General features: G+C 28.1%; 1 protein-coding gene across 5 annotated transcripts in view; it reads left to right on the top strand.

Annotated features, from left to right (window-relative positions):
* Positions 1–15,320, top strand: part of LOC132941105 (aquaporin-like) — a 43,324-nt gene that overhangs the window by 18,886 nt on the left and 9,118 nt on the right. Inside the window, exon 1 of one of the 5 annotated variants that reach the window (XM_061008996.1) lies at positions 7,996–8,187. The exons of the other annotated variants lie outside the window; for them this stretch is intronic. Coding sequence (XP_060864979.1) covers positions 8,163–8,187 — 25 coding nt within the window. The 5' untranslated portion in view covers positions 7,996–8,162. Of the gene's footprint in view, positions 1–7,995; positions 8,188–15,320 lie in introns of those variants that run through there. 5 annotated transcript variants of the gene reach the window in all.

The following is a 15,320-nucleotide window of genomic DNA, read 5'->3' as shown; positions in this document are numbered from 1 at the left end:
GACGGATCTTGAATCTTAAAAAAGTTGGTTGGTGTAATGTGTATATAGTATTTTTCTACATTATCGAATAATGATGTTTAATTTATTAATTATTATAGGTACAAGGTACCTATTTCTAATAATATGCATTCGAATAAAAGTTGAAGGCAAATTTATTTTTAAACGTATTATATTATGAAGTATTTCTGAAACCCACTTCAAATATCATGCTCTTACTTAAAAGCAGTAATCTTTATTGATGATCCTCTATATTATACTTCATCATTATTTTATCAGTAACATACTAACACTTCCTATCTATTTGAATTTATCATATACAATTATAAATATTTATTAGTTAGGTTCCTCATAAGTTTTTCATACATCAATTAAAATCTTGAAAATACATATTAACAATATTTTTTTTGTAAGAGTTTAAAGTTAGAGTTTTTCTGAGATTCATCAAAATCCCACTTCAAATATCATGCTCCTACTTAAAGGCAGTATATCTTCATTGCATAAACCCTCTGTATACTTAATCATTCTTTTATCAGTAGCTTATATTTATATTTCAATTCAAATACCTATTTACAATGACAAGTGTGTTATGGAATAATGTATGTAACTACTCGTAATTATGTAAATCATTGCATATTTGCTTACTAAAATTGTTTTTTCTAACATGATGGACGTAGCAGCCAGTAGGTGGTTATTATAAATATGTAAGTTATGTAAAATGTCAAGGTATCAATAGGAAATTAGTTGCCCCAGAGTCGATCAAACAGGAGAAAAAAAAAGTTTAATAACCATATAGGTACAATGGTACCTATATAAGCTAATATTACCTATAATGGTAATAATACTGTTGTATATATATTAATATAAAATATAGAGTTATTTTAAACCATTATAATGTATTTTCAAGAAATATTTGTTTATACACTTACATTAAAATGCAGTTATCTAGATGAGTTTTCTTTTATAAAAAATGAATTTCCGTTTTTTCAAATTCTTCTTCTAAAATATTTCTTAAATTTTGATTTTTTTCTTGCTCTTTTGCAATTTTATTTTTAAGTGTATGATAGCTATCATCTTTAACTTCCATTTTTTGAATCATAGAAATTAAATCGTTTTTTTCTTTCGTTAACAATATTACACGGTCATTAGCATTAATTAATTTACTGTTTCTAAATGCCAGTTCTCCTAACAAAGTTTTTATTTGTGTTGAACATTCAGTCTCCTTTTGTTTTAACTTCTCATTTTCCATTTCTAACATTTTTATTTTGATATCCATTTTATGTTTATGCTCTTCAATAGCCATCTGAAGTTTAATTTCTGCATTTGCTTCTAATTCTTTGTGTTCATTTATTTTAATAACTTTGTTTTCTGAATTAAGAATATCAACAGCCTCACTTATTATATTCATAAATTTCAATTGTAAATTATTATAAAAATCATTCAATTTTGTTTCTAATTTTTTAGCAGACTGTTCTTTATTAAACATATTTTGTATTAAGTATTTTCTAACAGCGTGTAAATCATAGAATTCATTTGGTTCAATAATATTTTGAAGCCAAAAATGATACTCCATATTCCTTTCAGATACGGCTAAATAATTATCCCATACATGTTTATATGCTTCTTGTATTGATAAGTCTAACTTTTGATAACCAGTTGTAGAATTAATGTTTTGCCAGATTAATGGTTTATTATGATTTAAAACAAAAACAGCATGATCTTTTTTAAATGAAGCCTCTGGTTTCAGAAATGTTTTTCCAAATTTGTCTTGCAAGGTATTTTGAACCTATAAAAATATAAACATTAAATAATATGAGAGAATGAAAAGGATATAACTAATATTATCATATAGTACATGGCATGTACAACTAATTTAGTAAAAATAAATCGTATTTACTATGTAGTCTAGTTCTTCGAGTTCTTCAAATTCTAACATTTTGTTATCAGATAATAAATCCTTTTTAAACTTATTGATCGATTCGTAGCTCATTTTTAACTCATTATATGCTGTACCGAACGCAATCTGCTGTTTTTTGTAGTTTGTAAGTTTTACTTTGTATGTTTTTTGACAAGTATTGTTTTTTTGCTTGGTTTCTATTCTGCTGGTATTCAAAGAAGTAACCTTTTTTAAAATATTTTTATCGTCTTCTAGTATGTTTGAATCATGTAATTGAGTTAGTTGATCATTACTGACGGTTAACTTTAAAAGTCTATTTTCGTTTTTATTAGAACAATTTTGAGACATATTTGGTATTGTAAAACTTTATTTCAATAAAATGTGATCAAAGTTATGTTTTAATCTTTATTATTATTTACAAAATAAAAATTGTTAGTTTTTGTTGTTTATAAAACCTACATTTGAAAACATAAATATCTTTTAAGCCAAAATATTATAAATATTATATTATTATAATATTATATTATTATATTATTAATATAATATACCTTTTTTATGTATAGGTAGTACACGTGTCACGCTGTTTGTTTCGTTAACACCACCCACCCAATACGTAACTGTTTGTGATAAAAGTAATAAAATATTCTGCCTGAGCATTAAAACTTATATAACTATTTCATATTTGATAATTAAATGAAGTTAGTAATTCAATTTTTAAAATATTTATTAAAAAAAGCCAAATAAGTACTACAAATTATAATAGTAATATTGTTACCCTTTCTAGTCATGATAATTTCGTAACTAATTTAGATAATTTTAGACGATGGACGTCACGTCGATGACATATAATTGACACCATATGGTCCACGCTGTTACTAATGATAACATGACAATATTATGTTTGTGGACGAGTGAAATTGTTTTAGATATTTTGTATATAAACATAAAACAATATAATGATAATGTATTACAACAAAAACAAACTATACAAACAAAATTACAGCCGAATGTATGAGAAGTTGTCTATGATATTTTTCTTAAAATCTATAATTGTAAAATAAATTTATCGAATAGATTATTGACACTATCGGATTTTAATAAAGATACGATTTATGAAAAAATTAGAAAAAATCAAATTAATTGAAATAATATATTATTAGTTTTTTTTTTGTATTGTACCTATTCGATTTTTTTAACTCGTTAAATTGTTAGTGCTTTATTTTTTAATTACATACATGCATTAAAAATTATCTTTAATTGCCATAACTGGTTATTATATCTACTTTTATTCTACAAATAAATATATTATTGGTATCACTAAGTCAAATACGAATCGTCAATTGTACTTATTGTACTAATATTCCAGTAAACACGATAACAGCTTCTGAAATTAATGTGGTGGTCGTAATTAATTGACAATGGTCTCCACTCTCCGACACACAGCAGCTGCTGCTGGCCTGCTGGAGTACAGTTGCCACAATTTAAAGGAACATAAAACACAACAAATACGTTTTTATAATTTGAAAGAATTTTAAATTCTTATAAAAATGGTATAGTTTATCTATTCAATATTCATCGCATTATTCAATGAGTTATGACTTAATGAGTAATTTTAAAAAAACTCGTGACATTATTGGGTTGGGCTCGCTGTAATTGCCTATATCTTAACATATAACATTTGCTCGCTTTACAAAATAATTTACCTGCCTTTTTGAATTTTCGTTGTACCTACGTATGTTATGTGTTTTCAATTTTTATGCATTAAAGACGTTAGTAGAACCAGGAAAATTCTAAATTTCCTATTTAGTTTTTTTTAAATATTTAAAATCTTATACTATAAAAGTAATTTTCGTAATTTTTGTCGTTGTGACTACATGGTGCGTGTTTAACTAAAATATATTTTAGATTCTGAGCGGAACGATGAATGTATTGATTTGACAATGATGTGTGTTTTTTTAAAATTTATTTTTGTGTCTGTCATCACGATTTGGGGCAGTAAAACTGCTTAGATTTTCTTCAACAGTATCTTGTTAGATAGGAAAGTGAATCTAGTTGCTACATTCAGCAGGTCAAATCTTAAAATTCTCAATAATTTTCATAAGCACCGGAAAAGATTACATAAAAGTTAAGAAAAAACAGGAATTTTTACGCAAAATCGGTTTTTGACAAAATCGATTTTGGTTTTTGGTGTAACTTTAAAACAAATGAACGTGTATAGTCATGACATTTTCAATGGTTATTCATATTTGCATTTTCTATACACCATAACATTTTGACTTATTTTGAGCTGTTTACGGACATTTTCAGTTTCCATTTTATTTAAGTTTTTTTTTCTATAAATATCAATATAATTTTATTTGTTGGTTAAAAAAGCTTTAAAATTTAATAGAAGGCTCCTAGGTTATTGTTTCAAAGTCAGATGAAAAAATTAAAAATCCTTAGTTACAGTTTTTATTTATAAGCATTTAAAGTTCAAACCTTGACAAAATACGGAAAAATCACAACAATTAGCAAATTATTTTTTTGAGTTGACAATTCATAAAATTTTTTTTTTTAAATCTAAGATTTGAAAATGTAATACAAGATTATCTATAAGTTTGTCTACCTTTATCAAAAAAAAAAATGTATACAAGAAAATCAAATTAAATTTTTATGAGCGTTTGAAATTCATATTTTTACAATATTGGGTATTTACTCGATTTCTCATGTAGTGAATTTTGTTATTTTGTTGTAATTCAAAAATGAATAACTGTAAATACACAAAAATTTCACTGAATGTTTATATTCTCATTTTATATACACCATAAAATGTTGAAAATATTTTGACTCTTTTTGAACTGTTTACGGGCATTGTCAGTTTTCAATTTTTTTAGTTTTTTTTTTTTTTATAAATATCAATTGGTAAAAAAGCGTGAAAATTTAATACAAGGCTCCTGATATATGGTTACAATAGCAGTTGAAAAATATTAAAAATACATAGGCACAATTTTTTTCTATAATTATTTAAAGTTCGAATTTTGATAACATATATTAAATTTAAAATTTAATAATTATTTTGTAGTCAATTTATAAAATGTTCAACTTTTATATCTAAGGATTGAAAATTGAAAACAAGATTCTAAATTAGGTTATAATATAATATAAATTACTTTATTCACATTAATATCATCAAATATACTTTGTAATATCATGGCTGACTGACCGTTTTCGCTCAGAATCGTTTCTTATACAATGATATTATATCATTGAATTCAAATTTAACACCATCCATACAGTGACCCACTTGTAACCTACTGTACAGCAGAGCTACATACACTTATCCACTTTTTTTAATATTTAAAATTAAAAACTTAATGTAACATTGAAATTCTGATACTTCAATCATATTTCAGCACAAAAAATCGCACATTTATACGAATCAAATATAAAAAATTAAATGTTTAGGTTGTAAAGCTAGCAAATTTAACATATTGTGTATGATAGGAAATTGTGGTGAGGCCGACCCAATCACGTCATGTGGCTATTCTTATTTCTTAACATCCTGATATCATAATATCTCCTAATACATATTTGTTTTTACATTGGATTTTTATCAAATCGTTTTAAATAGTTCTGACTAAAATAGTAAATAGTATTATTTAATAAGAGTTTTAAGAAAACGTTTTTTTGTGTTGTGTTTTTGCCTTTAAGATAATAATATATGGACGAGCCATCGGCTTCTGATAAAGTGACATTATATGAGACTGTACTATATTACTATAGCAAAGTAGCAAGAAATAATGTGTAGCGCTCCAAACGTTAATATAACCTTTAACCTTCGATCATATAGATGAATTCTAAAATATAAATGTTGAAATATGGCAGATAGTAAGTTGTTGTTTTTTACAGCTATTTAATATAAAACACTTAGTTAATCGGTTTAAAAATATTTTATCATAGGGCGATGAATAACTAGCATTGATAGTAAACTAATTAATTCGGCATTGTTTATAATATATAAACCGTAAATATGGTACGTACTATGTAGCACAAATTACGAATTCTTTTTCTTTTTTATCTTGTATCCATATATTTAGTATATTTTCGTATATTATTGCTAACTGTATAATATACCAAATAGTAAATACTGTGAATATCTTATTATAATATATTCCACCCGTCAAGTATAAATAATAAAAAAAAATAAATCTGTTAGCCAACACAACTTATACCATTGTTAACCTAACATGGTAACATTATTACATCTATTTTCACTCTTGCATCAATCGTTTGATACCGATTTCGAAGTACTCGGTCAAAACGGGTGGGCTACGTGAAGTTGGTTCATCTTTAAATTTTTTGGTTTTACGGTGAAAGTTTGGACTTGTAAATTCTAAAAATAGACTTGCAATTACTTGCAAATAACTTGCAAAATAATGGCATAGATTTAAAAAAAATTGTAGTACTTAGGTGGTCAACTTCACGATTGTGTAATGTTTTATAATAATGTTAATAATAGGTACCTAGGTACCTACTACCTATAATATATTGTATTATTGTGTGGTGCCCGACTGATCTATATTATCGGAGATATTGCCAAATAATAGTTTATAAGTATATATACCTCGGGGTGAAGCCACTGGGTGACTTCCCCCTCCCGTCAATCAAATATCATCAAATTTACTTATTGTATAACATGTAAATACAGATCGTAAATATATCAATTTTTGTACAATAAAAAATAAAGTGTATGTAGGTTATCAGTTAGCGATTATTCTCATGAGATTTGTGCTGAGTACATACTACCATGGATTAAAAACGATTCGCAATATAATTGGTGGTGTTTGTGTATTAAATCCATAGGCTTGTACTAAGGCCTATGATTAAATCATACAATCAATATAATAGACGGTAAGCTGGGTAAACAATCTTACAGTAGGAGGTAGCTGCGGTAATCGTAATCCGTCTCTCTATCTGTTACGTGCAGTGATTAGTAATTATTTAGTATTATAAATTATAATGTATAGTATAGGTACTAGACTGTGATTTATCCATAGAGTATGAATATAAGGATTTTTCTTAATTAATTTACCTACATCGTACATTAATTTTGTTAAATATGCTATCTGCAAATTTTAATATTCTAAAATAATCTTTTATTATACCTAAATACCTACCTTATATATTATTTTCAGTAAATATATTTTATTATTTCAACAAATAATTCAAACATACTAAAAAATATTTGTCCGCTTTAAGTCACGATAAAACACCGCAAACACATCAGTTGAATTTATTGACGGCCAACCATTCTTCCTTAAATTATCTCGGAAGTAGACTTATTGCTCTCTTTGCCTTAATTGTATGTCTTTGTTTTTGTCAAATTCCATAACAACTATATTTTATGTTATCAATTTTACTATCCAACTCAATTTACCTGCGTTTACGCCAGTCACGACCAATTGACCCGATGTTAAAAAATTACGATATAATATTTATTTATAAATTGTTCTCAACTTCGAAATACGTAGATAGTAGTCAGTAGGTCCTATAAAAATATAATAATTAGTTAAATTTAGTTATCATTTTTCGTTGTTAAATATGCTTGTAGCCTGTAGGTTTAAAAGAAAATTTTAGGTAGCTTACTTGTATCTACTAATGAGTTAGTGTAGTACCCTATATTTTTCAATTTTTGTATCATTCCGCAATTATGTTACGGGAATTGCTCAAATCTTCAGGCGAAGAGAAGAGTCATCGTGGATAGATCGTGTGTTCCGTACACAGACCCCACCATCCACTACAACCAACCAAGTATAGTTAGTACCCTCCGTGGCGGCCGGGCGGCGCGCGAATTAAGCGCAATCACGTTCGCGTCTGCGCAGTCACCGTCGGCGTGCAGCCGATTAATGTTATCGGATGAGGTAGGTGTACACAGTTGTACCGCGAATAAATATAAACAAACCGACACATGGTTCAACGACCGCGGTCATCGGTGGTGATGGTAGCGGTACCTAGTGGTAACTACTGCGGCTGGTGGTGACTGGTGTTGTAGTGGTGTTATAGTGGACGGTGTTGGTGGTGTACTACTGACTACCGGTGTAGTTGTAGCGACGGAGGCGGTAGTCGCGGTAGTTTAGTAGTATAGTATTTTTCGGTGCGATTCGTAATAAAACCGTCGACAGAGTTCAGAGATCGCGACGTCGTCCTACGATATAGTTTACCTATATAGTATATATTTTAATTATTTGCATACCTCTTTCGTTCGGACGACGACTTCGAGAAAAAAACCATGCCGACATATTTTTACAACAGAGGTAAATATTTAAATATTAATTGTTGTACGAAGGTACGAACACAGAACCGATGAAATATTATGTTTCGTCTATTCTGTGAGATATTAACTAAGTATTATTAATATCGACGTACATTTTTAACATTTTTTTGTCCGTCGCTGTTATTGCTATCATCTTTATTATAGTTTATACCCTTTGTAATAAAATACTTTTTTTTATTGTTATCGAAAAATATACCACCGTCAATAGAATGGAAAATTAATATAATAAATTATAATAACGTGAACACATTAGTTATCATTTTAAAAACGTTAAACGGACAAACGGTACTCATTGTGCTGGTTTGCTTTTGCTTCTAGAAATTTCCACCGATTAAATGATAACAGACGACGCGTAATCGTATTACCGCCCGCCATTACCTTGCGCACATAAACGTTATCATTTATCAGTGATACTATAATTACTAAGGGACAAGGGCACAACAATAAGTTACTTACCTACTCTCAATGAATGGTGCGGCTTGTGTGACTTCGGTTAAATTATCATTATCGTTATATCTCAAATACAACTGCAGTCTGTAGGCTGCATGTATAGATAATATTATTAACAGGCTTCGGAAGTTATAACACACAAAATATGTTACTTTTTAGAGCTTTAATAAATATTTATGCCCTTAAACACACCAAAATATGTGCTATAAATAGCTCTAAAAATTAGAAATATGCAAAAAAAAGAAAATTAAAGTTTTTCTTATTTTTTTTTCATGGATCTTAAGCATCGGCAACTTTGACTATTAGCATTTTGTGGGAGGGGGGTGGGGTGGTTACGGTTGGTTGTAGAACACTTGTATGTGGAACGAAGATTTGTCACTAAAAACCCGGGTGGTCACCTATCCGGGAACTAGCGACGCCGGCTGGTGCTTAACCTCAGAACACGTTAGTGATTGAGGCTAACTACCTAGCCACACCAGGCCCCATATATGGTAATAAAGAATACCTATCTGCCATCACAGACAAAAAAATCACTTCAAAATATATCTACTGGCAGAGTCAGACTGGCCAGGACCGCTAGTGCGCAATTGCGGACGGGGCCCCGGCTTAATTATGGTAATTGGGGGCCCCTGATTTTGTACCTACCTATTAATAATATTATTATTCGTTTAGAGTAAATAGAAATACGAAATAAACTTTTTTTTTTTTTTCAAATCAGGAAACGTATTTTTGTTTACAATCTGGAGAAGTTCTCAATAATTATTAAAATAATGACATTATCACTATCGTTCCACGAGTTTAATAGCTGTCTATTGTATATTATACAAATATATATCATTGATTTTTTTTCTGGGCTAATCAAAACATTCACCTGTTAGGGGCCCTTTTTTTCCAAATCGCGGACTAGGCCATTTCGAGCCAGTTCGACACTGCTAGCGGCTTCGTTCTGTACATAGACCTATACATCTATGGTTCTATACTAGAATACTTCTATACATTTGCAATAAATTAAATTCTAATTTTAAACATTAGTGATGATTGAATACAAATGAGATGCAATAATGTGTGATTAATTACATTCATATATTATGCGAGAATAAGCCTAAAAATTTAAAATAGTACTTATAAAATTATTCTAATTCAAAAAAATAATTAATACGTAAAAATTAGCAATTGCTTATGACATCGGAGAAATGAAAAAAAAAATTTGTATCTTAATTGAGAATTTGAGATGTTCTGATTTGAAGCAATTTGAAATTTTGAAACAATAATATGCAAGTCCTGGAACTTCCGAGCCTTGATAATTAATTTAATTTATCTATAATATTTATCCCGGGTGTCGTCGACTCTTGCGAGTTGCGGTGACGTTTGCGTTCGGTACGGTCAGTGTCAACTAGTCAAGGCCGCGCCCAGTGTCGCCGTGACATTTAAATCGATATGACGTATTTTCCGTGTAACATCAATTTATTACAATATCCGCGGTTCCAGCGGCCGGCACGCTTACATAATAGTACTAATGAATAATGATTATATAGTATTATCAATCGTAACTGTTATAGTAAAAGCGTTGTTAATGCTAATTAGAATTCCGTGCCTTCCGGTATTCAATTTACCAATGGGCAATGAGTTATCAACTATAGTACTTACATCAACACAGTGTATGGCACTTTGATCCATGCTATACTGCTATTGAGTATAGATAGTACACGGAACTAGTTAAGAGTTGATGTTTAGATGTTCTAGCTCTAAAAACAGGCTAAATAAATGTTTTTGAAAAACAATTTAGGAACTCGAGTTCTGCTGCCATCACTGTCATCGCTCCACAGTCCACTGTCATAGTAGATATCGAGTACTTGTAAAGATACACTGGCATTGCTATAGAACTTTTCCGGTCAAGATAAATTATAAGATATCCTTGGAAATAGATACTAACACAGAAGTCACTAAATCTTTGCTCACTGCTCAGAACTGTTTTTTTGTATGCGCAATGACTTATCCGGCTTAAATTTAAATTGAACTCATTATTATAGTCACCTAATCATTACCTACTATAGGTAAGTCTCCACACCTTGAACACTGCAGGGTAATTTTTCAATTAGAGTGATTTTTTTTTATGAATATAAGTAAAAATATAGTATTATTAATATATAATACCGCGGGTGATCCATTTAACGGAAGGCATTCATTATTTCAAATAGTATTAACGTTTTTGAAAATATTTTTTTACATGGTTTCAAGTCATTACAAAATAAAGTTTTTTAAATTATATTTTTTAATATTTTTATCCTTATAATTATTTAAGTTTTTCCTTTTTTGTAAAACAACATACAGTTTTAATATCATATTTAAAAGCAAAATATATTTCCTAGTATTTCGATGCATAAAAATTTGATTTCCACGAGTATTTAAGTTGTTTTTTTTGTTTATTGTTAGATTCCAGTGTAAACACTATATAGGATAGCTATTTTATAAGTTATAAGTATTTAAAGTTTCGATGATTGGAGTGGAGTGATACGTGGTTACCTCGCAAAATATTGGTCCAATACTCTGCTTATCAAAACCTTAAATTCTCATAAGTTATAACTTATAAGCCATGGACTATGATAGAGAGGACTGGAGACGAATTATGGTGGGTAACGGGGAGCTAGGGAGCCGGGCCGCAATAGTAGCTTTTACCTTTCTCTGCCCAAATTGGTACATAGCCACATGCACGCTATCTGCTTGGTAAAATATTAACAATTTGGATTTTGGTTTTTCAAGGATTTTTATTATTTTCATTCTTATCATCATTCAATTTTTCACCCAACCACTAGGTAGCGTTAAAAACAGCTATGTACTTGGGAAATAAGTAGAGGCTAAAAAATTGCCCGTTAAAAAATTGCTCGTTTCCAGTCCTCTCTATCTTAGTCCGTGTCATAATTTATACTCGTCCTAAATTCGATAATTATGTATCGAAAAACAAAGAAAAATATTCTGCTTAAAAATTCTGCTTCGAATATTAAAATAAAACTGTACTTTGGGCCGCGACTAAGAAGAAAATAAAATAAATAAATAAAATTATATGTTGTTATTTAAAAAAGTAAAATACTTAATAAATAATAAGAATGAAAAGATATATTTTTCAAAAACGTTAATACTTTTTGAAATAATAAGTGTCATATGTTAAATAGATTACCTGGTATATTATATTATGCTGAGTTTCATACAATAATAATTGATTGATTTATTGGTTCAATAAAACCTAATGGACCAATTTATGGGCCAATAAATCATGTTTAATGGACCATTATTAGTTTAAAATTGATTAATTGTTTAGTGATTGTTTAAGTAATAAGAAACCCGGCAATATTATACGAAAACACTGTCATGACTAATTAAAAAAATATTTTGTATGTAAATGGTTTTAAAACTCTTATAACTAATAAATTGGTGTAATTGTCTTAAGATTATAGCTATTAAGTTAATTTTAAATATTTTTGAGTTTGTATTGTAATATTACCTATGTCTATATAGTTTTGTAGATTGACGTGATTTTTATTCAAAAAAAAAAACAATTTAATACGAGTGTTTTATATGTACCTACTACCAGGGGCGTATATAGGATTTTCTTGAGGAGGGGGATATCAAAATTTTTTAGTGTTGATGCAACCTTTTGTTAGTTACTCCATGTAAGGCTAACAATAAAAACAATAATATTGATTTTAATTTTACTCTGTTTTATTAATTTATAAAATAAACTCTAGTTTTCTGTTTTTTAAGCACAACTCATCAATTACTTCATCTGTTGTAATTTCGACCTCTCTGTGACAAGAAAGCATGAATATTTATATTAGCATTTTCTATACACCATAAAATGTTGAAAATATTTTGACTCTTTTTGAGCTGTTTACGGACATTGTCAGTTTTCAATTTTTTTAGTTTTTTTTTCTATAATTATCAATAAATTTTTATTTGTTGGGTAAAAAAGCGTGAAAATTTAATATAAGGCTAAAAATACATAGGCACAATTTCTTTTTATAAGCATTTAAAGTTCAAATTTTGACAACATTTATCAAATTTATAATTTATTAATTATTTTGTAGTTAAAAATTTATTTAAATTTAAATTTATTTATATTATTTATTTTTTTTATGGCTAAGGATTGAAAATTTAAAACAAGGCTCCACGTAAATAGGTTATATATAAATTACTTTATTCACAATAATATCATCAAATATACTTGGTAAAATCATAGGCTGACTGACCGTTTTCGCTCAGAATCGTTTTTCTTATACAATGATATTATATCATTGAATTCAAATTTAACACCATCCATTACAGTGACCCACTTGTAACCTACTGTACAGCAGAGCAACATCCACTTATCCACCTTTTTTAATATTTATTTTAAAATTTACGAATTCCTTATCGTTTTCTGTCCGCTGTCGCAATTAGTTTCGTGTTCTACGTATATAACAGTATAATAGGTTAGGTACTAGCGGGTTTTACCCGACTTCTCTCGAATATAGTCCTATTTTAATTTTGTTGTTATTGTTGGGTAATATCACTCGCAGCCCACAGGATAACAAAATTATAAAATATAAATAGCAACAGTACTGCAGCTTAAACTTTATACCTAAACTAAAAAAAAAGGTCAAGGGAGGGGATCTATCCCCCATATCCCCCCCCCATAAATACGTCACTGCCTACTACCTACGCACAACATATTATTGTCTATAAATAATTAATCTATTGACTATGGTTTATTAAATACTTATTACTTATAGGTACCTACTTAGTAAAATATAGTTGTGTAGCCGTGTAAGTAATAGGTATAAGTTTGATTTGAGACTTAAATTATTTTATGTTGTATAGTTGTCTAATTAAGTCATAGATAATAATGTACATATTCTAAAACAATATTAATCCTTGATATTTGTTAAACAAGCTTAATGTAGTAATGTTTTGATCCAACTCCATCCACCTATAAGTTACGTTTAATATGTAAAGAATATACCTTCTTAAGTAATATTATTTATGATGAATAACTACAGTGTGTTGCTTAAAGTCATGACATTAAATCATCAAATATAGTGAGACATATTATACATGTTATTTTGTATTCAAAATTCAAATTCAAACTTTAAATTCATGATAAACTATAACAAAGTTATAAATGCTGTTTAAAAAAAATCTTTCATCGTAAAACTAAAATCATCGCAGTAATTTTTAAAATCTATAAAAATAGTTTACAATTGATTTTTGAGGTTTAAAATTATGATCGTATAGGTGACAGATATATTGGGTTATTTTATATAAGTATTTAACCAAATGTAGGTATGAATGTATGGATATTCACAGGTAAAATAACTTTCTCACCAACGATTTTCTTATTTAGTTGTGATTAAAAAACAAATAACCGAAGATACTTAAAATATTCACCAAATGTTTATTTTATTATCTTATATACATTATATAAAGTTTCCAAAATATTTTTGAGCTATTTATATAGACATTTTGAATTTTAAATTTTTTTTAGTTTTTTTCTGAATATGTCAATAAATAGTTTTTTGCTGTGTCAAAAAGCTTGAAAATTTATCACAAGGTTCCTTATAAGTTGTTATCATGGCCATTTATTAATATAAAAGATACATAGCCATGATTTTTTTATAAGCATTTGAAGTTCAAATTTTGATAAAACTCATAAAAATCACGAAAATATGCAAATTATTATTTGTAGTTAATAGTTTATAAAATATTCAATTTTTATAGCTAAGACTTGAAAATGTAATATATAGGTATAAGCCATAAGAAAATTAACTAATCTATACTGTAACCAAAAAATATATTGACACATTTTTTTTTTATAGACATTTTAAGTTTAAATTCGGAAAATTAGATAATTAAACGAAGACTAAATTAAAAATATTATTCGTGGGTAGGTACTTGAAACATTTAGAGTATGTTATTATCCTCTGTTATTACATTCAATATAAAATGGCAAAAATTAATTCAACTTACAACCTACTGTATTACTAATAGTAAAATAAATTACTTAAATAACAAAAATATCATAAAATATACTTAGTAATATATGCTGATAGACCATCTTCGCTCAGAATAGTTTTTCGTATGCAATGATTCATCATTGAATTCAAATTTAAGTATTTAATACATCCATTGTACTCGACACTTACTGTACAGCAAAGCGGTACCCATTTGTCCAACTTTTTTGTTTTCTTTTTTCTATGTAGGTATATACATAAATTGTTTCAGCTTCTGATATGACAAAAATTATTTTAACAACCTAATAATATATTTTAATGTTATCGTTTTCTCGTTTATACGGTTTGGTTTTAGGTTTGGTCATTTTTGAGAATTAGTTTTTGGAATGCAATATTCTATCAAATTAATAATTTATTTAGAAGCATAGCTACTGTTTATGTTATATGTCAGTCATCAGACCAATGGCGTATTTACGATTTCTTCTGGTACCTATTGGTGGAGGTGGGGGAGGGGAGATCTATTATAGTCTTGTTTTGTGTTTAAAAATGTTAGTTTTCCAAATCAACTGGGGTCTAGGTACATCAGTTAAATAATAATAATTAAAATATAAAAATATATTTTAGCATTCTATATTCAAATTAAAAACTTTTATTGTCACTTTGCTGCACGTAGTTTGTA

The sequence above is a fragment of the Metopolophium dirhodum genome, chromosome 3 (genome assembly GCF_019925205.1).
Source record: "Metopolophium dirhodum isolate CAU chromosome 3, ASM1992520v1, whole genome shotgun sequence".
Lineage (NCBI taxonomy): Eukaryota > Metazoa > Arthropoda > Insecta > Hemiptera > Aphididae > Metopolophium > Metopolophium dirhodum.
The sequence above is the reverse complement of the archived record's forward strand: the minus strand, read 5'-3'. Positions and strand labels throughout refer to the sequence as shown.